Genomic DNA, 25000 nt, shown 5'->3' with positions numbered 1-25000 from the left:
ATGTCCAGCTTCTCGGCCTTGAAGAAGGCCAGCAGCCCGTGGCCCAGACGCACGCGCCGCACGTCCGTCACCGCGTAGGCGTGGCCCTTCACCAGCCCGCAGGCCAGCCGCGCCTCCATGTCCGAGGCCGTGGTGGCCTGGGGGCGGGGGGGCGGGGGGGGCACGGTGAGACTGTGTCTGTCTGTCTGTCTGTCTGTGTCTGTTTTTATGGTCGCATACAGACACATCAGCACAGCTATGTTCATACATCCAGCTCTGTGTGTGTGTGTATATAAATGTGTGTGTGGATGTGTGTCAGCGTTTTTGTGTGTGTGTGTGTGTGTGTGTGTGTGTGTGTGTGTGTGTGTGTGTGTGTGTGCATACGTGTGCGTATGTATATGTATGCATGTATATACATGTGCAGGTTGTGTGTGTGCGTGCGCGCGCACGTGCGTGCACGTGTGTGTGTGTGTGTGTGTGTGTGTGTGTGCGTGTGTGTGTGTGTGTACCTTGATGGAGCAGCTGATGAGGCCCCCCCTGCTGTGCACCTTCAGCACGCGGTCAAACAGCTCGCTGCGCTTCTCGGGGTCCGCCTCCCGGCTGCCGCTCTCCAGCAGGTCCACGGGCTCCGACACGCCCCCCGTGAAGTCCACCAGGGCGTCCGCCGTGTTGCCCCCGTCCAGGGCCTCGTAGCAGCCAAACATCCTGACACACACACACACACACACACACACACACACAGGAACCACACACACACACACACACATACAGGGGCACCACACACACACACACATACACATGGGCACCACACACACACACACACACACACAGGAACCACAAACACACACACAGGGGCACCACACGGGAACCACACACACAAACACACACACACACACACACACACACACACACAGGTTGACAAACGGCCACAAACCATAACTTCACATCACACAACTACTGAGCTATTTCCAAGATGTTGGGCCCTAGGGAGGCGCTGGTAACCAAGGCAACGGAGAGTGAGTACAGATGCTGGTCATTAATGAGCAGGTGGGGACTAGAGCCCCTCCCCTCCCTGGGCGGGGCCGCGGGGAACACGCAGGAGCTGTCAACTCACATGGCCTTCTCCACCAGCGCCCTGTCTGTCTGTCTGTCTGTCTGTGAACTCACTTGGCATAGGCCTTCTCCACCAGCGCGCTGTCTGTCTGTCTGTCTGTCTGTGAACTCACTTGGCGTAGGCCTTCTCCACCAGCGCCCTGTCTGTCTGTCTGTCTGTCTGTCTGTCTGTCTGTCTGTCTGTGAACTCACTTGGCGTAGGCCTTCTCCACCAGCGCGCTCCAGAACTCGTTGGGGTCGTTGGAGTGGCCGTACACCAGCTGGTCGTTGACGGTGGGCAGCCGGTCGTCCACCACCACGTCCACCCAGTCCCCGAAGCGCCAGAAGCGGAAGTGGAAGATGCCGGCGTAGGCCTCGGGCTTCTCGGCGTCCCACTCCTGGTCCTTCCAGTCGGGGATCACCTGGAGCAGCGCCGGGTACAGGACCAGCTCGTTAACGTACCGCTCAGCATGATCATCATCGTCATGACATTAGCTAATGGCAATGTCATACTAATGACAATCGTCATTATCATCAGGGGAATAATCATTATCATATCATTATTTACCATCTCTATTATCGTTACAATCGTCCTCATCACCAAAATAATAATTATCCTCATCATTATACAAATAATCGTCCTCATCATCATCACAATCATTATCATAACACGGTTCAATCATCACAATATTTACCATCGTCATGATCATCAACATCACATGATTGACCTAATTCACAATCCTCACCATAATAGTAACTTAACAATAACACTTTGTAGAATACTCTACAGTTGAGTGACTAGACGGAGCGGTAGCAGATTTAACACGCACACACACACATCTAGGGACTGTTATAAATAAGAATGGGTCCATTGAACTATGACCAGCAGATCTCCCAGAAGCCCTCAGGAAATTCCCAGAGTTCCCTCTTGTACGTCATCACTTCCTGTTGCCTAGTGCCGCGCGTTGCGTCACGCCTCACACACAACGGCACAAGAAAGTGAAAAACACACCAAATCAAATCACAGGCCGGGTGTGCCTGTGTGCGTTCACCACAGAAAGGTCTGTCTGTGCTGCCTGTCCTCTCAGTCTCCTCTTGTGTTCTAGTAGAGCCTTGCGTGGCTTAGGAGGAGATGTCAAGCCTTTTTTTGGTTTTATTTTGTGGTTTTAATTCATGGGGTTGATATCATTGTTTTTATTTTTTTATTTTATGACTATTAACAAACCCCCCAAAAAAGAATAACTGTTTTTACAATCGCAAACTTCAGCAAGGGGAAATCATCATCCACACAAAATGTAGAACAGCAACAATCAATATAAAACACAACCAGAGCTACAGCCTGCCCTCTGGGGAGAGAGAGAGAGAGAGAGAGAGAGAGAGAGGGGTGGGGGGAGCAAGAGGGAGAGAGAGGTGGGGGAGAGAGAGGTTGGGGAGAGAGAGGGAGAGAGAGTGAGCAATTGAAAGAGAGAGAGAGGGAGAGAGGCATGGGGGGTAGAGAGGGAGTGCGAGAGAGCAACCATGGAAGAGGGAGAGCGATAAGGGGAGGTTGGTTGCATAAATGACAGGGGAGAGAGAGTGAGAGAGCGAGAGAGAGAGAGAGAGAGAGAGAGAGAGAGAGAGAGAGAGAGAGAGAGAGAGAGAGAGCGAGAGAGCGGGAGAGCGAGACCAAGGGAGTAAGAGAGAGAGGTTTGACTTGGCATCCCCCAGAAGAGCAACAGAGATCAAGGACAACCACACAAACTATCCTCCAGGACAGCATCCATCGCTCCATCTAGCCATCTCTCCTCTTGCCCGCCCACCCATCCGTCCGTCCATCTCCGCTCCCCTCCGCCCAGACCAGCCGACCGCGCCCCTCCCCAGGAACATGAGCTCCAGCGTGGACTCGGGTTTGGACAAAGCCCCCGGTGCAGAGGCCATCACGCTGTCGTTCACAGAGGACGCCGCTCTGACCGAGGTAGGGACCGGTACAACGGGACTCTCTCCTGACACGCTCCTCTCCTCGGTTATTCGTTGTGTAAAAAAAACGGGAATACAAGTCTTTTAACATACAGTAGGCACATCGAAAAATGTGCACAGTCCATGTTTGAATTCTCTCCTTTCCAGCGTACAATCAAACTTTCCTTGGCATTGACTTGGGCTGTGATTGGCATGTTGCCATAGCAACGGCAACCTTGCAGCAACGCTTTGCACTTTATGATTTCTTTTGTATAAATATTGCTTTTGCTATGACGCTCCGACGGCATTAAGTGTGAGGTTGCATGTTGGTCACAGTATCGGTACTCTCTCTCTCTCCCTCTCTACCACTTCCTCACCCCTTCCTCCCTTGCCCTCCCCCTCTTACTTGCTCCCTACACTCCTTTCTCTCCTCATCTACCTCTCTCCCTCCCTCCCCCCTGCTCCTCCTCTCTCTCTCCCTCCCTCCCCCCTGCTCCTCCTCTCTCTCTCCCTCCCCCCCTGCTCCTCCTCTCCCTCCCTCCCTCCCTCCCCCCTGCTCCTCCTCTCTCTCTCCCTCCCTCCCTCCCTCCCCCCTGCTCATCCTCTCCCTCCCTCCCTCCCTCCCCCTTGCTCCTCCTCTCCCTCTCTCCCTCTCTCCCTCTCCTCTGCCTGTCTCTCCTGCTCCCTCCCTCTTCCCCGGTCTCTTCCCCCCCCCCCTCTAGCTGATGCGTCAGCGCGTGGCGGCCCTGCAGCGCACGGGCCAGAAGCGGCAGGACGGCGAGCGCCTGCTGCTGCCCCACGAGGCCGCCTACCGCCTGGACTTCCGCGTCCAGGAGCTGGCCTTCGCGCGCTGGCACGTGGCGCTCGGCGGCCGCGGCCGCGTCACCGTCACGGGCATCTCCCAGCTCTGGACCCCCGACCTCACGCACCTCATGACCCGCCAGCTGCTGGAGCCCGTGGGCACCTTCTGGCGCAACGCCGGCGACCCGCTGGACCTGCCCCTCAAGTGCCTGGAGGCGGACATGCAGGAGTTCGGCGAGCGCATCGCCGAGATGGCCAAGGTGCGCAAGGTCATGTACTTCCTGATCGCCTACAAGGAGGGCGCCACGCCCGACAAGCTCAGCTGCTCGCTGGAGTTCACGCCCGAGTAGTGGAACCCCCCCCCTCCCCCCCTCCCCCTCACCCCCTCCCCCTCACCCCCACCCCCTTCCCCCCTCCTGTCAGCCGTCCGTCGTGGGCCGACGTTCGAGTCGCTTCACCGCCGCCACCGCTTTTCAGAAGCACTTCTGATTGTTATCCTCTTCTCAGCGTTGTTTTCGTCGACTTGGCTCATCATCTTTGTTAGTCCATAGATCTCTGTTACATTAGAGAACATCTCGTCTCCTGGCTGATGGGTGGCGTGGTTTGTATGAAGGCCACGAGGGACGTGTTTGTGTTTATAGCGTGTAGAGCGTTGGTCGGCCTGCTAACGTTTAGCCACATAGAACAGCTGCTGTTTGACTCGCGTGAGGCAAGAGATTTTGATGAGCAGATACTTAAAACTGTTCAAAATGTGCAAAACTGAAATTCATTCTCGAAATGTTATACATTTGAATTGAAACTTGGATTTACAAAAAATTTAAAATGAGTTACCATGGAAACCCTTTAAATACGAAGGAAATGATAACAAAATCTGAAATATGTCAAATGTGTTAATAATAAAGCCTTTTTATACCAAATCTTAATAAAATTATGAATGTTGGCTTTTTTTACAGCCTTTTTTTGTTTGTGTGGTTGAATTAAATCTGTAGTATCCGCAGTTGTGTACAACACCAAAAAGAAGAGCAGAATTGGATCAATGAATCCCCTCAAACATTGATCAATAAATAGAGTGACTCGTGTGTGTGCCTGCTCTCTTGTTACTGCTAGTGACAGTACACAGGAACGAGGGAGGAAAGAAATACAGAGGGCAAAAAGAGATATAACTTCAGAGATGTAGAGAGAGGAATAATATAGAAGAACATGATATGAACAGAGAGAGAGAGAGAGAGAGAGAGAGAGAGAGAGAGAGAGAGAGAGAGAACTAGAGACTAGTTTCAGAATATCAGAAGTAATATGTAAAATACAGTCTCAGACGACATAACCCACTTTATTCTAACGCTTCCTGGTTCACGCTAACTGCATGAACACGCCCCGCCTGATGTCTGCAGAGGTCAGGGGTCACTAGGGGCTGGTGCCACTAGGGGAGTTCTGGTACCTCCCAGGTGTGATGTCATCGAAGTGCACTGGCCCCAGCAACACATCTGTTTGTTCTGCATGAGGGGGTTAGGCAGCAAAACACACCGGGCCCTTGTTACGTAGTCCCCTAGTTACCTAGTCCCCTAGTTAGCTAGTCCCCGAGTCACACAACAATGAGGCTATCGCTCTCCTGCTACATCACTCTCCCTCTCTCCCTCTCCCTCTCCCTCCCGACGACTCCTCTTCAATTGCAGTAATGGAGGACAGATGTGGTCAACAAACCACATATCTGTCTGATAGACTAGATACCTCTAGTCTAGAAGAGACATGGACTCTTATTTTGAAAGAAAAGGGTTTGAAATCGACTGATGCACCCAACAGGAAGCTGTCCCAACTTTTAGCCACAAACTCAACATTAACCGTGCTAATATCCTACTTGTTTGGCTGTAGCTTATTATTCCTTGATTTGAGCTTGCGCTAATGTTTTGAGACCTTCTCAATACCAGCTACAGCTCATAACGTATTGACAAATGTCTCAAGACAGCGGAACCTGTTTACATCCAGGAAGGGTGACCTCCTTTATTTATGTTTATTTGTAAATATTTGTTCTCTTTCTCTCTCTCTCTCACCTTCTGCCACAGGGCCTCCCTGGACGCCAGGCTGGAGCAGGCCGCCACGAACCAGCAGTTGCCCAGCTGGCCCTGGTGCAGGTCATGGGCACTGAGTCCATCCACGAAGAGATGGGGGTCACTGCATAGCTCCTGGAGGGAGGGATGGAGGGAGGGAGGGTGGAAGGGACGGCGGAAACAAAAAAGAAATCAGTCTCTCTTACAGATTTTCCAACAGCAGGGGGCGCCATAACACTCTCTCACACACACAAACAAACACACAAACACACAAACATTCATGTTATTGAAGTAATGAGCTGGCTCTAGATCACAGTAAACACTGGCAGGATATTGGATAGTGGCTCTAGGACACGAACAACATACACATCGCTACGTTGAGATAATAATGTTCATGGAACGTCTAGTTATATGACTTAACTAATAGTGTTGTCTAACTAATAGTGTGTGTGTGTGTGTGTGTGTGTGTGTGTGTGTGTGTGTGTGTGTGTGTGTGTGTGTGTGTGTGTGTGCAGAGCCGACGGACTGCAGGTGTAAGGGGGACAGGCTTGGGGGGGCCCAAGGCAGAGGTGGGGGGGCCCATGGGCCCAAATTTGAAAGAATTTTTTTTTGGTATTTTTTTATTGTTGTTCAAATAGTTCAATAACATAACTAAATGTCATGCGGCAATAAGTCACAGCCACAGTTAAATAAATTGAAGTCTGGCTCTCAGAAGAGAAAGGTGAAGAAAGACAGGGAAGGAAGACAAAATTGAGGAAGTCAGGTTCTGACTAACTTATTTTCTAAGAAAGGTGAGCACAAACGTTGAAACCCCATTCTTAACTACCGCCGTTATCGTTGCTAAAACGAACAGAGACAACCCAAAGCAAGTGTGTGTGTGTGTGTGTGTGTGTGTGTGTGTGTGTGTGTGTGTGTGTGTGTGTGTGTGTGTGTGTGTGTGTGTCTGCCACCGAGGTGCTCTGGGTGGAGCAGACAGCAGGTTACCAGGTTGGATGGGAAAACCCTACTGGACGTGGTGGTGAACGATGTTGAGCTGTGCTACGCTGAACTTATAAGTTCTTTAAATGTATGATCTCTGATTGGTTGATCCGTAAGCTCCTTTGTCCAGCTTCTCTTAACTTTAACTGTAGTAAAAGGCTTCTTCTGAGCCTCATTTGTAGGACGCTGGATAAAAGCGTCTGGGAACCACTAAATGTAAACGTTAGTTTCAGTTTATCTTTAACTGTCCAGGTTGTAATTTTGCACAGCTGGGGTACTCAGGTTGATGAAGAACTTGTTTGACTTGTAGGCCTGCGATCAAAAGCACCACGTTGCCATGTTCCAGGAGCCACTGCCCTGTTTTAAATGACAAGCTAATCTCTGGGACTCTGGGAGGCCCCGACCACAGAGCATATGGATTCAAGCTCCCACTGGAAGACTGCCAAATGACAGGAGTGACTTAAACCCAACACAAATACACACCCTAGAAGATGAGAAAGCACGGCGGCTACAGAAGGCGTACAGTATTTTTAGTTTGACATAATAACATGCAAACGTCTACGCATGTAAATGTAGCCTAATCTAAGCATAGCGCGTTCACAAATCAGCCGGGTCGTTCTGTATGCCGGTGAGCTGGGTCAACCAGAGAAACTACGGTCGAGAACATTTAAAACATATGCAGTTAGATTCGGTGGATATTTGTTTAAAAGCCGTTGTTTTACTTAGTCAGAATTTGAGGGCTCCTCTGAAACAGAATGAGTCATTGTCTTCAGTCTGTCAGTCGGTCAATACTAGTGATGGATTGAAGAACGGCCTTTCCTTGGTCTTATCTCAGAAGAGTGTAGATCATTAATGCTTCGAGCTATTCACCCATTAGTGACCTCAGCCTTGGGCCCTGGTGAGGCTTTTTGTGGGAGCTCTGGGAGACCACACACTCATCACACACCAGCCGCACCTTACTGGCATCAGGTGCTCTTTACTGGAGGCCCGGCAGACCTTTTTCTAACAAGGTTATTCTTCAGATAAAGCACAACCACCAGGTTCTGTTTCACGTACATGAGCTGAAAGCCGGTTTGACTGCTGGACTGGATGGTTCCTCGACAGTGGAGCATAGGGCTGCAACGATCGTCATCAATCAACAGAAGATTCATCAAATCTAATTTTGATAAATGAAAAGTCATTTGTGAAGTATAAATACCAAACAGTTGCTGCTTAACACTTCTATAAATTGGTTCAGATTATAAAATGAATAAAACAAAATCAAGCATATTTAAGACTTCACCTTGCACTCATATCGCTGACCTATACTAGACTAGTTCAATCGTAAATGTTTACTGTTTGATTAATTAACTACAACCCTTAAAAGAACACAAAAGGTCATCCGTGAGTATACCTCACTCAACTACCTGCTGTGACGGTGTGCCACTATGAGTGTTGCGTTGAATGCGTCTCTTCTTTGTGTTGCTGTCCATTGTTATGTTGCTAACATACCATTGAGTCGCCAACTGATCCGTTGTGGTGGTGTTTGACAAGTGATGACTCATGAGCAGTTGAGCAATAGGCAAAACCACCACAAAAAACTATATATATTTTTTCTTTTTTTTTTGTTCTTAAAATCTAACTTTATTGAATTTAAAATCAAAATGACAATCCGGACAATTACCTCTGAAGCTCCCACAGCAATCACCCTGTTCGATTTGATAACTTATAATAATGCTATGATAAGGTCACACATTTACACAACACGTAATCCTGTTAAATTTAATTAGTAATACATTTACCCCTGTCAAACTTAGTAAAACATTTACACATCATATAAACCTGTTCAATAAAATGATCTGACATAATTAAGAAACCATACAACATTCGTCTTTGACCATGTGTCCGAGGAAACATGCACGTCTTAACATTATTAAATCCTTGTTCTGTTTTCCATTGCTTACGGTTCAACAAGGACAATACAGAATATGGTTTACAACACAGAAATAAACTGCAGTGCAGGTACACTCACATGGTTCCTAACTCCCAGGCATCACTGTCCTCCCTGGGGAAATCTTCAAAGAAACTATCAGTGGAATGGATAAATGGTAATAGTCTAGACAATGATATGTTCTTCAATGAGTGTATTGTCTCGTTGGTTTTAGGATCACTGAAGAACATTTCATGGTCCGATCCTACTTGATTCTGATCCTCTGTAACTTCTGCATCACTGGGAGATCAACCCATCCTCCAACATATTTTCTGTATCTGCCTTTATGAAACGCTATTTAAAAACATTTAACAGTGCCAAATAACAATGACATGGAAAAACACTTTTTTGGCTGGTTTTCTTGGTAGATACCGTTGCTAACACCCAGCTCCCAGTGAGCGCTGTCTCCCAAGTCCCACCTCTACCTCCCAGGTGTAGCTCCTTGATTCAAATGACCCGGATCCCAGCACGCCAAACTCTGGTTTCTCAGGGAGCTGTTGTCTCGCGCCACATCTCACGCTGGTCAGATCCTCAGACAGGTGGAGATCGGGGCCAGCGGTGTTGGGGTCCAGGGTCACAGGAAAGTAGGAGACGTTCTCCTCCAGCTTCTTCCAGACTGCGTAGGCCAGGTTGACCAGGTGTTTGGCCACGTCCAGCAGTGCTCTTTTGGGTAGAGCTGGCAAGGGTCGGGGCTGGGCTACTTTCTCTGCTGTAGCCTTGAACTTCTTCAGGAAGGAAATGTCTCCAGCCCCCAGCTGCTCGTCCATCTTGGTGGCTGTGTATGAAATTATTTATATCTGCCTCGACAGTTCCTCAATCTTCTTCTTCATCTTCTGACCTTTCAACTGCCCTTCGGCCCTCAGCGCAGTGATCCTGGACTTCTCTTCATCTTGGAGAAACTGGTGAAACTTCTCAAACTCCCTTTGAATCTGTCTTGTGTGCGTGGTCTGGACATTAATGTGCGTTGCTACACTGTGCGACAGTTTCCCCCACTAGCAGAAGGGAGTGGCCACTATCTCCTCAGTTCCTAAATGCATTTATTCATTATTATTTGAAAATATTATTATATTTATTTTTGCTTATTCAATTGTTTCTGAACTTCTGCTTTGAAAATAGAGTCAGATAAAGTGACTCATGGGAACGTCTTGCACACCAATAATCGTAACAAAGCGATGTAGCGGGACAAACAGGACTACTGTTTGTCCTGCACTGTACTTTTATTTGATTTAATGACAGGGAGTGAACTGACTCACTGCCTTGGCCTCACACAGCCAGCGAGTTATCAATAAATCCTGTATCAAACATTGACATTTCACCCAGCGCGGTCCAGGATGCAGGAGCGGTCTGCTTCACTTCAGCACGAGGGCTTTGGAAGTCAAACACACACACACACACACACACACACACACACACACACACACACACACACACACACACACACACACACACACACACACACACACACACACACACACACACACACACACACACACACACACACACACACACCTGGCCGAAGCCACACCGAGGCGGAGACGACCAGCGACGCCCAAGTACACACAGATACACAAGTCAGACCCACAACAAAAAGGCCCAGCATGCACCACTCTGTGGTGGACCGTGATGTAGCTGAAGTGTGGGTGCCGCCCGACCGCTTCCTGTCCCTGAGAACAGAGAGAACACACTCCTCTACTCCACACACTGTCTCCAGCACGGCTATTACGGCCTCCCCTCCCTGGGTGGTTCAAATCAGGGAGGTGGTGCTGTTTTCTTTTCACAGATCTCCTTTTCTGAAGCTTTATTTACACCTTTTCCATTTCAGGGAGAGCTATGTGTGCACCAGCTAACGCTAGTTGCAATGGGATCATTGTTTGACTTGAGAGATTGGTTTCTATACAAGTTTGGAAATGATAAAATATGAAGGGAAAATTTATATATTAATTTGAACTGAAAGTAAAATGACTATTGATGATTATTCCCAATGCCGAATGACTTGTTGAAAGTGTTTCAGGCAGAGTTGGTTCCTCTCCAAGGTGCTTCTCCCTTCTGTGTATTTTCATAATGCAAAGTGCACAGCCTTCCTTTTGGGAGTAAACACATCAGTCAGCATCTCTCCAGCAGCCTTCCACTGAACCACTCAAAGTTGAAGACTCTTGGCTTGGCTGTGCAGCCCACTGCAGTAGAACGCACATTTCCTCTCGGACAGGGAAACAGTGTACCGACTGCACACACACATGTTTTTTTTTTTTTTGCTCCTCTCCAAACAGACCTCAGCCCAAAGGTTATGTAAATACACGAATGCAACATACCTCTCTCTCTCCATTTCTCTGTTTCTCTTTGTTTTATTTTCTTACTTTGCTCTCTCTCTCTCTCTCTCTCTCTCTCTCTCTCTCTCTCTCTCTCTCTCTCTCTCTCTCTCTCTCTCTCTCTCTCTCTCTCTCTCTCTCTCTCTCTCTCTCTCTCTCTCTCTCTCTCTCTCTCTCTCTCTCTCTCTCTCTCTCTCTCTCTCTCTCTCTCTCTCACCTTGGGCCTCTTCCATGTCACTCGGCCGATGCTGTTGTCCTCGTAGAAGAGGGAGCGGTCTGCGGCGGGGAACAGAGGGTCCTCGAACAGACGGCCCCCCTCCCGACACTGGCTCCTGAGCGTGGAGAAGGACTGGCCCTCGTACGGGACCACCATCACCCTGGAAACCACAGCGCCCCGTTACACACACACACACACACACACACACACTTATAGATGAGGCAGCGCCGGAGTGATCCCATTAAGGAGCCAGTGATGGAGGGAGGGAGTGGGCTCTAGAGACAGAGATTGTGAATGAGTGAGCGAGGGAGTGAGTGATGGAAGGAGTGAGCGGTTTTATTTTTATTTTTTAACAGTGTTTTAGAGCAACCAGGCTCTGAGATCCTCACACAGATGGAGTCCACACATAGTTAAAAGGGTTATGTCGTACCTACTCATCCAAAATAAAGGAATGTAAGAATGTAAGCTGAGGTGCGTATGCTCAGTGGTGTGTGTGTGGCGTTATTTAAAACCAGGCCAAAATGTCCTCAAGCATCAGGCACAAAACAAAGAGGAACAAAACTAAAAGCCAACCTGTGTCCTTGTTAGGGAACAGAGAGACAGACCGGCTGATGTGGTCCACCTTATAAAGCCTACAAGCCCCACCTGTACAGGTGCACCACATCAGCTGACCCCCTCACCCCTGCCCACTGGCTCAGAGGAACACAGAGGAACCAGAGAGAGGCAGAGAGCAGCATTGGGTTTCAGTGGTCGGATGCAAAGAGACCGGACGCCTGCCTTTTTAAGTCAATGGGAAAATGGTGATATAATTCTCGTAATACAAAGGCAATATTTATTTTCTTCTGAAGTATTTCAGTGACTAGCTCATCTCCATTTCCTGTTTGAAAGATTTATTTCATAAATTATTTGAGTTACATGAGTTATTCAGGATTTAATATTAATGACTTTTAGCCATAGAAAACAGTCGCAAATATGCCAAATATGGATTGCATCAGCTTCAGGTTACAAAAGATCTCAAGAGATAACATGAAATCTAAGATCCAAGCAAACTAAATCTAAGAACTCTAAGGCCTCACAACATCGTGGTGTGAACACTGATGTGTGGCGTTACCGACGCTGCCTTCATTCATGTGCAGTCTATCCACCCGCCTGGGTGTGGGGCTACAGGCAAGAGTGAGCCTAGCCTCTGTCTGTGGGAGAATGGTCTCTCTGGCGGGGTGTCTCACTCCTGGGAGCCGCTGTATTGTAGGTCACATGGTCAGCATGACAGCGAGGCCCTAGGACACAGTCGCCTCCTCTGTCCCCATACTGGAGGAAAGATATGATACACTTCCTCAACAAGTGTGGGAAGCTGGCATCCATCGAACCCTACGCATTTTATTAACTACATAGTGTGTGTGTGTGTGTGTGTGTGTGTGTGTGTGTGTGTGTGTGTGTGTGTGTGTGTGTGTGTGTGTGCTTAGAATCCATGTGTCTGTCTGTTATATGAAGCCCAACAGCTGTGATATCCGTGCACACACACACACTGAGTCAGAAGAAAGAAGTCAGCAGGTCACATGACCAAACAGAAACCAACATGTCTGACTGGCGGATCAGCAGCAACTCGAACACGCCAACATGTTCCTGACACAGTACAATTAAAACTAGACGAGAGACCGAGACCGCAGACAGACAAAACCTAACCTAACGGTGTGTGTGTGTGTGTGTGTGTGTGTGTGTGTGTGTGTGTGTGTGTGTGTGTGTGTGTGTGTGTGTTGGCTCCCTATTTTGTCTCCAACCAAAGCGGCCTTTGTTTTACTCAAACAGCAGCAGGAAGTTCTGAATCTGGTTATTTAAAACAGACTTCAGTCACTTAACTACATTCCATCTTGTTAAAATAGAGTGAGGTATTCCAGCAGCGTCAACGACAGAAAATAAACTTCACACTATCTATTTAAGCACTCAGACCAATGTGTTTCTCCTTAGTTTGTTGTATACAATGCAACACTATGGCTGTATTTTATGATTACATTATGTTGCAGTGTCTTAATAATGAATGGTCTATGATTTAACCCTTAAGGAGGAGAGGTCTCGGTAGAGTCTCACACACACACACACACACACACACACACACACACACACACACACACACACACACACACACACACACACACACACACACACACACACACACACACACACACACACCTCAATCGGTTTCCTGTTGGTAACTGAAGTAGGCCTGGGCGATATGACTGAAAGACATATCACGATATAACTTGATCATATTGATCGATATCTATATAACTATTGAGAATTTTAAAAAGCGGAATTACCATGCTGGATTTAAACACTTATGTTTAACACTTAATATGACCTTCCACTGTTCTTCATTGATAAATACTCCAATACAACAACGAAAAACACTCAAATATTGTAAATAAGTATGGAACCGTGTTTGTGTAACAATCCCAGCTGCTAGATTCGGTGATCCATTCTCTTATCGACATATATTGAACATGTTTTATAATGATATTGATCAAAAGTCTATCAAGATAGGATAATTTATTGTTTTATTGCCCAGGCCTGAACTGAAGCATGTTTACCCTTCTGTCGTATGGGTTGGGAGGGAAGATGTGTAAGCCTACATGACTCAAGTCTCTCAACGCAAAACTTGTTTCTAAACCGAACCTCAATACTTATTCATACTACCTATATCATTAGCTATTTCTATAGAATTTCATTTAAACAAACTGCCAAACCGAAGGTCAAAAGTGTTCGAAAAAAATACAGGCTTCCTTATACCCAATTAAAAAAGGGTAATGGAGCAGTTTGAATCCAAACAAACAGCACGTGTTCGATAGACGCACATACTAGTGTATCACGGAGCTTCAGAATCAGCCAGTTGATCGAGTCCCTATCATGGGGTCCCAGCCCGCTAGGGGTGTGGTTTAATGCGGAGGTATCCGCTGAATATGAGACACTGCAGGTCCACACTTTGTGTCTGGCAGTCTTCTGCAGCCCCACGTTCAGCAGAAACTATTCGGTCATCATGCCTCGCCTAGAAAACCTGTTTTCTTTGGAAAGTATGACATTTTTCCTAAGCTTTACATCTCCCATGAAAGGAACCCCAAAATAAGCTTTTACTTTCGTTTGGGTCAGGGTGTCTTAAAATAGTCCACCCTTTGACAATTGATACGGGCCAGGGAAAATCGCAAACATGACCAAATGCGCCCACACGGGAACTATTTCATTTAAATGTTCCATTTAATTGTATTTAACTAAACACATGTAACGCCTAGATGGTGTTGGGCTAAAAAAGAAAGATGTGTGCGGACTTCCCCACCGCAGTAACGTGAGGCCACTACAGACAACACGGACGGGACTGCCTCATTATGAGCTTTAATTACGCACAACAGTACCTGGAAAAAAGTCTCTCCCTCGGCGACGCCTGGGCTCTTTCTCCGGTCCTCGGTTCCCTCGGGAGGTGACGGTGTGTTCCCTTATCCCCACCACGGCGGCCGCCTGGTCGGTGATGCACTGGAGATGTTTTACAACAAACTACTGGGCTACTTCATGCACGGAGGGAGCCTGGCACATGGGAGGAGGAGGAGGTGGAGCTCTTGGTTAATCTGGGCTAATCGGCGTTTGGAGTAGGTTTGGGTCGGAGGAAAACTGGGTTTATTTGAGGACAAGAAAATCGACAGCCAAAGAAGAGTACAGGGATGACTGATGAGCGATGTGGATATGGAAACGATAGCAGCTCTATCGAAATAGCTTCTAGTGTGACTACAACAACGAATCAAACTACAGATTACATTTATCTTAAAAGGAAATGTCGTTCTTTTGTAATATATAGGCCCGGTTATTAAATATAATTCAACACGGAGCGTGAAATATGGACGTTTTCGGACTTGATGAAAGAATATAAAAGATTTGTTACACCGACAGAACTTTTTATTAGACACTACTGGCCTCTGGTGGCCAAAGTGTTAATTACAGAAATGTTGACCAAAGAAAGCAATTACGCTCAAGAGCAATTTGGGCGTGTCAAGCTCGTAACCATAATAACCATAACAACTTCACCCGTGTAAAAACATTTAAAAAAAAATAATATGGAACACCATGGACATTTTCTTTTCAAATGGGAAATTGTCTCTCAAAGATTCCACATAACATGAAAACAATAATGTACTGTACGAAAAGGAAAAGGAAATCACACAATACAATACAAACGAATGTACGAGAAACATTGTATAAAACAACGTCTAAATAAATTAATCAAGCAAAAAAAAAGTCAAGCAACAATAATTCAAATTAATTTTACATATGACATTGAGAAAGGTAATTAAAGAATAGCAAAGGGACGATGATATTCTTCATGATGGCTGTGCAAAAAGGTCTAAGAACGTGTGTGTGTGTGTGTGTGTGTGTGTGTGTGTGTGTGTGTGTCTCTGATGCTATTAATCTTTAACATCCTTTGGGACAAGACACTGACATTGTCATGTGAGGCACTGCACTTTACACTTGAAATACTGATGGGTAAAACAGGCATCTCCAGCTCATATTGTTAGGATAACCCTGGTCAGAAGAGACAGCTCAACAGCTTGAATGTAAGTATTGGAAACATTCACCGACAGACCATCTCACTGTTCCATCTGTTCCAGTCTGTTGTTATTCTTGTTCGGTACAGCCATGTTCCAGTCTGTGATTTGAAGGTGATTGAATTTGCAGCTTTGCCTGTTTGAGGAAAAGCCAAACCAGCTGACTCGTTCTATAGCCTTGTGCTGTTTACAGTTAGTCCCAGGGCCCGCTGCGTGTATGTGTTCTGTGTTCAGGGAATAAAACATAGTCTTCAACCCTGCTGGACATGTAGTCTCCTGGCTGCAGCATGCGTGGTGGTCACTGATTTAACCTGGTGAATAATTGGAGAGAGGAATTTGTGTTGCTATATTTCTGGTGGTAAAGGCAGAGAGACATGAATGTGATTAATTTGAGATAACTGTACAAAATCCCTACCGGCACACTTATTCTGAACACATTTGGATGAAAACACTGTATTTATTCCTTGTGCCCCTTCCTCTTGCCCCAGAGAGCTGTGTTGTTAAAGTGACCAGTGGGTCCATGCTGTGTGGATGGTTGTCAACTTGCTGGTTGCCCCAGTCATGGAATGTGACTTTTAACGAGAGGTTCTGGCCAACATTACTTCCACCGTGGGGGCCTCAAAGAAGTGTGTACCCAGAGCTCATAACCCCTGTGTGTGTGTGTGTGTGTGTGTGTGTGTGTGTGTGTGTGTGTGTGTGTGTGTGTGTGTGTGTGTGTGTGTGTGTGTGTGTGTGTGTGTGTGTGTGTGTGTGTGTGTGTGTGTGTGTGTCCTCCGTCTAGGGGCTGGTCATAAAGATGGTAACCACACCAAGCCAAATATTAGCGGTGCTGGCTGCGTTTCTGATTGGTCCAGCCTCTACAACCGAAGGCGCTCTGACCGTGGGTCAAACCATCCGGATAAATGCTCATCCCTCCACAGAACTGGCCTTAAGTTGTGGGGACAGAACACATACAGGTGAGTGGATGACGAAACCACTAGGTGGCTTGTACTGGCTCCCTCCGACACAAGGACGTAGGGTGAGGGTGTTGAAAGGGATTCATTGTGGCGTTTGCCGACAATAATACATGAAGAGGGTGATCCATGCTGCCACAAGGAGATCTCCCTTGAGAGTGTGTGCTGTGATGGCTGATCAGTCTGACTGGGGCCAGGTGCGGCTGCATAAACCAGCCATCATCCCCACACAAAGTCATTATGGGCGGAGCTACGATACCAGCCCAGCCCGGCGGCACAGCACAGGGAACGGTTTCCAAGGTGTGAATGTATTTACATACAGGGAGAGTTGTGTGTGTGATGTGTTGGACTTCAATGAAACCTGGAATGCAACCACATTACATTAAAAATGAGATTAAGCATACATTAACCCCACAGGGTCTGTTGAAAATTGGGGGGAAAGGGGCCACTATTTTAAGCAACACAAGTGAGTTTTGGTTTGTTTTTCAAACTGGTTTGCAGAGTTTTGAACCGATACATTGTTCAATAATGTTCACATGTTTTTTTATGACTTTTGACATTCTTCAAGAGGCATGGAAATACTTTCTGTTGAGTCTGTATTTCATTAAACGCTGCTTGAAAATGTTCCATCCTCAGGCGTGGTCCGATATTGGCAGACCCCCTTCGGCAAACTCCGTCACCATGGCAACCGCGGCGACCGTGACCCCACTCTTTCCATGCGAAGCGACGGGAGCCTCTTCGCAGCCAACGCCAGTGTTCACCATAGCGGCCGGTACTACTGCCTCCTGGTGGCCAAGGGCGGAACTACACTCTGGCCTTACCAGGTCAACATTGGTTTACACAACAGTCCTGAGCCACAGATGGCCCAAGGGAGCGCCACCAAGCCAGGTTTCAGACAGGACCCGGTACAGGCGAGACCCAGGAGGGATCTGGCTGGCTCGGAGCAAGCAGGCGTTACCAACAGTGTGTTTGGTGGGGCGGTCGCGGGGTCGGTGCTGGTGACCTTCGTGGTGGGCTTCATCGCCGGGGCCCTGAGCCGGACCCATGTCCTCAGGTGGGTCAGAACGTCTCTTCTCAAACGTACATGTTACACAGCTCATGTAGAAAACAATGAGAACAACGGTGATAGGCCGTGTGAGAGGTAATGCTGAGTTCTTTGTGGGTAAGGTTAAATCATGCAACACACCCACATTACATTTTACATTCAGGGCATTTAGCAGACGCTTTAATCCAAAGCACCTTAATAAGTATCATTGTCAGAAGAAAAAGGAACACTCCTACAGATCTCCTACACGGTACAGTGCACCTTCACGTGTTCACATATCCGAAGCAGAGATCATTGCTACTATTGCCACTGCCAACTCTTTGGCCACAATCCTAAACAACCGGACCGGACAGAGCAGAATAACCAAACGCTTTCCCTTCAGGTGTCTGCGGGTCGTCTCTGGCAAGATACAATCACTACGGCGAGGACCACCAACCGGGCGGGACTGCCAGGTCACCATGACAACCCCACAAGTCACAGACAACTGCAGTGTTCTCTACAATGAGATCGACTCAGCCCAGGGCGAGACCACCCTGGACTCGACGCGCTCCTCCAGCCCACCTTGGCCCCCCAAGCCCCAGAGAAGCTTCCGGCACAAGAGCGGGGAGGAGCCTGGGCCCGCCGCACCCCTGGAGGGGCGGGACCCAGCCCAGGAGGAGGTGCAGAGGAGGAGAGATGGGCAGGAGGAGAATGAGGTGGAGGAGAGGAAAGAGGGGGAGCCAGAGGAGGCATATGTGGAGAAGAGGAGAGGGAGCAGGGACGAGGAGAAGGAATTGGAGGGAAGGAGCTGGGAGGAGGAGAAAGAGATGGAGGAGAGGAGAGAGAGCAGGGACAAGGAGATGGAGAAGAGGAGAGGGAGCAGGGACGAGGAGAAGGAATTGGAGGGAAGGAGCTGGGAGGAGGAGAAAGAGATGGAGGAGAGGAGAGAGAGCAGGGACAAGGAGATGGAGAAGAGGAGAGGGAGCAGGGACGAGGAGAAGGAATTGGAGGGAAGGAGCTGGGAGGAGGAGAAAGAGATGGAGGAGAGGAGAGAGAGCAGGGACAAGGAGATGGAGAAGAGGAGAGGGAGCAGGGACGAGGAGAAGGAATTGGAGGGAAGGAGCTGGGAGGAGGAGAAAGAGATGGAGGAGAGGAGAGAGAGCAGGGACAAGGAGATGGAGAAGAGGAGAGGGAGCAGGGACGAGGAGAAGGAATTGGAGGGAAGGAGCTGGGAGGAGGAGAAAGAGATGGAGGAGAGGAGAGAGAGCAGGGACAAGGAGATGGAGAAGAGGAGAGGGAGCAGGGACGAGGAGAAGGAATTGGAGGGAAGGAGCTGGGAGGAGGAGAAAGAGATGGAGGAGAGGAGAGAGAGCAGGGACAAGGAGATGGAGAAGAGGAGAGGGAGCAGGGACGAGGAGAAGGAATTGGAGGGAAGGAGGGAGAGCCGGGAGGAGGAGAAAGAGATGGAGAAGAGGCGAGAGAGCAGGGAGGACGGAAACAGAGAGGGGGAGACAGATGAGAAGAAGGTGGAGGAGAGGATGAAGGAGAGGAGCAGAGTGGGGGAGACAGATGAGGTGGAGCAGCTGATAGAGGAGAGGAGCGATAGGAGGGCAGAGGAGGGGAGCACAGAGGGAGAGCCAGGGGAGGAGGTGAGGGTGGAGAGGAGAGACATCAGGGAGGGGGAGGAGGCAGGGGTTACTCGGGAGGAGAGTAGAGTAGGTGGAGACCGGTCTCCAACGGTAACCATAACCGAGGGCAGCAGCGAAGCAGGAGGTAGTGGAGGGACAGGGAGGAAGAGCAAAGACATGGCAGAGGGGAAGGAGGTGGTGGTGGTGGAGGAGCAGATGGAGACGGCCAGTGCTGGAGAGGAGTGCCAGAAGGAGGGAGGGGGAGTGGAGCAAGGAGACGTTTCCTCAGAAGACGACGACAGCAGCGACTCGTCTTCAGACACAGGGGACGAGGAAAAGCGGGAAAAGGTAGAGGAAGGGAGGGAACAGGTGAAGGAAAACGACAAAGGAGCAGAGGAGGGCACAGCCGGGTCGGGCGTCGCCCGGGGCCGAAGGAGCCGCGTGATTCGCCTGTACCAGTATGACGACGAGGGCCACCGGTACAGCCACCTGCCTAGCCCCGCCTCCATCGAGTTAGACCCCACCCCCAGGCTCAAACAGCGCTCGCTGTCACTGACGCGCCTCAGCTCCATCATGGCTGCCGCTACGGCCGGCCCCCTGACCCTCCCCAGCGGGGGGCCGGGGGTAGAGGAGCGCTGTCCCAGCCCACCCTTTTCCCCTGCTCCTTTTTTCAAGATGGAATTCTAAACCAGAGCTGGTCTGACAGGCCGAGATCAGACGGCTCCAGCCCTGCTCACTGCTGGCCATCAACACTGGTCTAGTAGCTACCATCGTGTTTGAGTTGACCAATGTTTATGCATTATGGAGAGAATGTGTCTTCACAGGAAAATGATTGAGCACTTTGATGCTAATTTACTGATTTAAAAAAAAATAGCATGGCAAGAATTGCGCCGGTCAGCAAAAGCTTTCTTGGAACGGAGTCGGACCACAGGACGGTCACAAAGCTTGACTATTAGGATGGATCCATGTCCGTTAGTCACACTAAACTGGCTCCATCACAGATTGACATTTCTTATCTGGGCTTTAAATACTGGGAAGCATCGTGTTCTCCTTGAGGTTGGAGAGTGCCTTTTGGACAACGTGGTTCAGACTGACTGAACCTCATCACTCATCTACAGAGGGCTACTGGTACTTTACAAACCGTCACAGCATCGAAGGCCCCGTCATATCACACAAATATCAATAAATAAAATAAGATAATACAATGATGACGGTGCGATTTAACACAATTCAGCCTTTTTTATTCTTATTCTGAAAACTATAAACAAATTAAGACTCAAAAAAGGGAATAAACCTAGAATTATACAGAACAGATCAATTCCACAGCCAATTTTACAATACTCATTATAAACCGCGGTTACAAATGAAATATGAAAACCACCGGCCCCGCCCGCCCTCCCTGCGGCAGTCCAGACAGACCCCCCGCCCCCTCCCCTCCCCCTTTATTGTTTTTCAGAACTTTTTTAAATTAACACTGTAAAAAGTCTGTCATGAATTTAAGGGCTCAAACGGCTGCTTGGAGAGTGAACAGGGCCCTTTGGTGAACTGTGGAGTGTGTGAGTGCGTGCATGTTTGTACGTATGGCGTGTGTCTGTGGGTGCGTGTACATGCATGTGCTTGTAACCCATAGGCATGAGTGTTTATGTAGTCCATCGGATGAGTCTGTAGTCCAGAGTATAGCTGAGAACCCTCAACCTTTCTTGTTGGTTTTTCTGTTTCCGTTTTGAGGTGAGCGAGCGAGAGAACCGCTGAGCGTTTCCCCCCCCCCCCCCCCCCCGCCCCCTTCGCTCTTCATCAGGGTTGGTTTGGTTGAGGTCCACCGCTATGAGGCTATCGGCCGAGTCTTCTGCCACTCCACAAACTCGTCTAGCAGCACGGGCCCTACAGACCGACGGGGACAGAGAGACGGACAGAGCAAACGGAGACAGATTCAATCTCTATATAAAATACTGAATACAAGCAGAGGGGCACAGCTTCTCATATGGCTCGAGCGAGGCTGCATCTCCACACAGGGAGTCCTTGAGAAGATACAATCTCTCTGACTTTTTTACAACAAGAGACCGAGACGTTGAGGCTACTGGACCTGCCTCCGATTAATCATTTGTGGGGTTTCGTGAAAAGCACTCAATTAACATTTAAAAAGAGCATAGCTAATTATAATAGAGCACAGCTGTACAGTTCTATACAGCTCATGTGGGTTCAGTCTAGCAGAGTCAGCCTCCCGGTACCAGCCTTGCTGGTAACAGGACCCGTCAGCCACTCACACGCTCCGTCTTCGTCGTAGTTGCTGAGGTCTGTGCTGATGGTGCGGCTGAACTCCAGGACGTTGTACCACTGGTCCTTGTTCATCCCTTTGTACTTGGACTGCTGCGGGACAGAGAGGCCAGGGCGGGGGGGGGGGGGGGGGGGGGGAGCGTTAGAGGTCGGGGCACAGTTGGTTTCCGGAATTTTGACGGCAAGTAACTATTTTCCAGAAATAATTATTAACAGAAATTTTTACTGCAAGTTATTTAGCCACAATGTATCCAAAGAGAGTATTCATGTGTCATGTGTACATAGATACACATGAATGAGCAGGTAGGTGTTTGGCAGGTACACTGCTGCCTAGTGTTGCAGTTAAAATAAAATATTTGGTTTACGGCCAATTTAAAAAAAGGAATCATTTAGTTTTTCTTGGCTGCCTCTCAGATAAAACAAGCATTTTAAGACATCACTTTGGATTCAGAACTTATTCCTCCCATTTAATAGACTAATTAGTCGATTCGGCAGTTACACTGTTGAACGATCCCACCGCGTGAAGGGTCAAAGGTCACGCTTTAATCAATCATACTGCGTTGACAGAAACACAAAGCAGTGTTCAGTAATCCTGCTCGGCTACACTCCCTGCTCCCCAGGCTAAACTCACCTGTGGCAATCATAATAACCTACTACGCTCTCCACTATACGACAGACACGATGGACCCAGCATGTGAAAACCTGTTGAGGATTGCGATTTAAGATCCTGCTGGCTGGGATCTGGCTTTTCAAGACATTTTTGTTGTTGTGAGAGTTCAAGGTTAACGTAGCGCTAGACGTCACATAACATGTTCATGCTAATTTCAGAACCATCAGATGTTGCAACGTTAACACTAGGACGTTGTATCAGCAGACATCCAAATTCCAAACACCCGGACGTATAAATAGGTCCTTCACGTGAGAGAAAACCCTGGGCTATCGGAGGCTCCCATTGGCTTAGCGGTCACATGAGCAATGGTGGAACGGGGTCAATGTACATGGGGAATATATTGGAATAGGTGCGGTACCTCCAGGAACTTGTGGAAGAGGGGGAAAAGAGGCCACGTTCTCCCTAGCAGCAGGTCAAGCATGGACATGGCCGTGTCCATGTCCAGACTTCTCTGGTCTTTATCCTGGCGGGGAGGCAGAAGGAAGGAGAATGAAGACAAAGAACCAGGCCAGATGCAGCAGCAGTGGGGGCCGGCAGGAACAATTTTTCAAATATTGTACTATAACATTATGTTGTCCGAGTGACTGATTTGAATTAAAACAATGGTAGAAACCTAAGCAATGAACGACATTCATTAAAGAATATCTTTGATTACTTTTACCTAATTATGAAATTGGTTTCATTACACTCACTGGAAACAAAAAAAAACCCTACAGTTTTGTGTCGTCTTCTTTGAAATCATCTAAATCCCATCCCAGAGTCTTAAGTCACGACCGTCAGACCCACTCACCCTGGCGAAGTCAAAGGCATATCTGTAGATGTTTTTAAAGAGCGCCGCGTCGTTCAGGCCAGAGCGGAGGTCCTCCATCTTGCTCTGTAACCGCTCCGTACTGTCACACCTGGGGAGGTGGGGGACATCATAGCAGAGCTTTAAGGGCCCTCCTGAAGGTATGGGCATGGAGCATTACAGCCGGCGGTCCAATGACGCGGGAGGATGGGAGAGGAGTACTTACTTTAATAAGGACATTCCTTCAAGCCACTCTTCTTTAGTAAAAAAACCCATATTAACAGCCCGTAATCGCCAGGCTAGGACCAACATGACAATCTAGTGAAGGGGAGGAGAGAAGAAATGGGTTTCAGCCGGAGCAAAGACTCATCCAGTAAAAACGAATCGTATAGAGCAAAATAAAATAATGAAACAATATTGGTCCACATTGTTGTCGGTGCAAAAAATGGTTTATCATCATCAATATTGAGTTCAGGTCAAGACCCACTGTTCTTTCTACCAGTATGTAGTCAAACAAATTAATCCAGGGTTTCCCGCAGCACTCTACAGCTTAGACGGCTGCCTAAGCAACACAGGCCTGCCGCCTCAACTACGTCAACAATTTTTTTTTAATATATTATATATATATATATATTATACAAATGTATAAAATAATCCCCCCTCGCTACACAGTATCATCCAAAACTATTATGCCAGCGACCCGCGTACGACTCCAGAAGGCCAGACAGCGTAGTAGCTACCGTGTTTGGCTGAAAGCCAAAAAGGTACTGTGTTCGATTCCCAATGTTCACTTCCTACCTTCAGGCGCCCTAGAGCGAAGCTGCTGCCTGCTCATAAATAAGGGGGCCAGTTTCTCTGAGGAAACAGGCCTTCGACTCATGCCTCTTTGGATGAGTCGGAGGAAACAGGCCTTTGACTCATCTCTCTTTGGATGAGTCGATGACAGGGGGGAAAACGGCTGCTCACGCAAGACTCACATTCTCCGGTTCCACACCGATGTCTTCACAGAACTTCTCCATTCCATCTGGGCCCAGTACGTGGTCTGGACCGGCGTACTCCTGGAACCAGGCCATGCACTTCTTAGTGGAGAAGGTCTTCTCTGGACCCAGCACATGCTCCCCATGGAGCGGGGTTCTGGTCGTGAAGCTGGATGGACACAGGAGATCATCATACACATACACTTTAAAGACAACCACTTTACTGTCTAAATCGATACCACATAAGCATTGTGCTTTCAATAGCGTTTGCTTTGCAAAAAACTATTACTGTAAGTTGCCTAATGACTGAAGTCCTTATCAATTAGACTACTAGCACAATAAAGAAGGAACGAAATGTGTATTAATGGAAAGGTTCAGGAGAATGCACTCAATTGGCCTCCATCAGGAAGTGAAAAAGTGATATCACATATTATCAGTGGAAAATTGAATGTGCCATTTCTTGGTCGATCGAGACATTCATCATAAGATCCTAAAAGGTCACCATACAATTAGTGGCCGATATATCTGTGCATCACAAGCGCAAACCGTATACAATTTCTATACATTGATGGTCCAAGGTCACACAAAAAGCAGAAAGGCTGGCCCTGCAGTTGTCCTATAGTCTATAGTGTAGAGCGCTGCGAGGGCTGTGAGGGCTATGATTGGAAGAGAAGCCTGGGCGGACCTACAGTAAAAACTGAAGGCTGTAGCGCAGAACGACCTGTCAATCAAGCACACAAAAACATATTTTCTTCTTACTGCATTTATGATAGTCTCAAGACTTA

The 25000-nt window shown here is 48.1% G+C and overlaps 3 protein-coding genes across 8 annotated transcripts in view; 1 reads left to right on the top strand and 2 right to left on the bottom strand.

Moving 5' to 3' along the window:
* The window catches only part of LOC311341827 (calpain-5-like), a 21488-nt gene extending 6613 nt beyond the window's left edge, over nt 1–14875 (bottom strand). The window contains exons 1-6 of one of the 2 annotated variants that reach the window (XM_084466642.1): nt 14721–14875; nt 11320–11479; nt 5853–5984; nt 1285–1493; nt 489–684; nt 1–137 (exon numbers count right to left, since the gene is read on the bottom strand). The exon at nt 1–137 is cut by the window's left edge and continues 57 nt beyond it. In XM_084466642.1, coding sequence (XP_084322768.1) covers nt 1–137; nt 489–684; nt 1285–1493; nt 5853–5984; nt 11320–11475 — 830 coding nt within the window. In that variant the 5' untranslated portion in view covers nt 11476–11479; nt 14721–14875. Of the gene's footprint in view, nt 138–488; nt 685–1284; nt 1494–5852; nt 5985–11319; nt 11487–14720 lie in introns of both variants that reach the window. The other variant, XM_084466643.1, reaches the window with a different exon arrangement.
* On the top strand, nt 2936–4157 carry LOC311342120 (olfactory marker protein-like; the record flags this gene model as incomplete). Its single annotated transcript, XM_084466958.1, has 2 exons — nt 2936–3025; nt 3729–4157. 2 exons carry the CDS (start codon nt 2936–2938, stop codon nt 4155–4157), a joined length of 519 nt encoding a protein of 172 aa, XP_084323084.1.
* A 6067-nt stretch (nt 14876–20942) lies between the features above and the next one.
* The window catches only part of dcun1d5 (DCN1, defective in cullin neddylation 1, domain containing 5), a 6322-nt gene continuing 2264 nt past the window's right edge, over nt 20943–25000 (bottom strand). For all 5 annotated transcript variants that reach the window (XM_084467414.1, XM_084467413.1, XM_084467415.1 and 2 more), the window contains exons 3-8: nt 24216–24384; nt 23465–23556; nt 23242–23350; nt 22810–22914; nt 21772–21874; nt 20943–21388 (exon numbers count right to left, since the gene is read on the bottom strand). In XM_084467414.1, the coding sequence (XP_084323540.1) occupies nt 21330–21388; nt 21772–21874; nt 22810–22914; nt 23242–23350; nt 23465–23556; nt 24216–24384 (637 nt within the window). In that variant the 3' untranslated portion in view covers nt 20943–21329. The remainder of the gene's footprint in view (nt 21389–21771; nt 21875–22809; nt 22915–23241; nt 23351–23464; nt 23557–24215; nt 24385–25000) is intronic.

This window comes from Micromesistius poutassou (genome assembly GCF_964030765.1).
Source record: "Micromesistius poutassou genome assembly, chromosome: 4".
Taxonomy (NCBI): Eukaryota; Metazoa; Chordata; class Actinopteri; order Gadiformes; family Gadidae; genus Micromesistius; species Micromesistius poutassou.
Note: the sequence above shows the minus strand (reverse complement) of the source record. Positions and strands in the feature narration are given on the sequence as shown.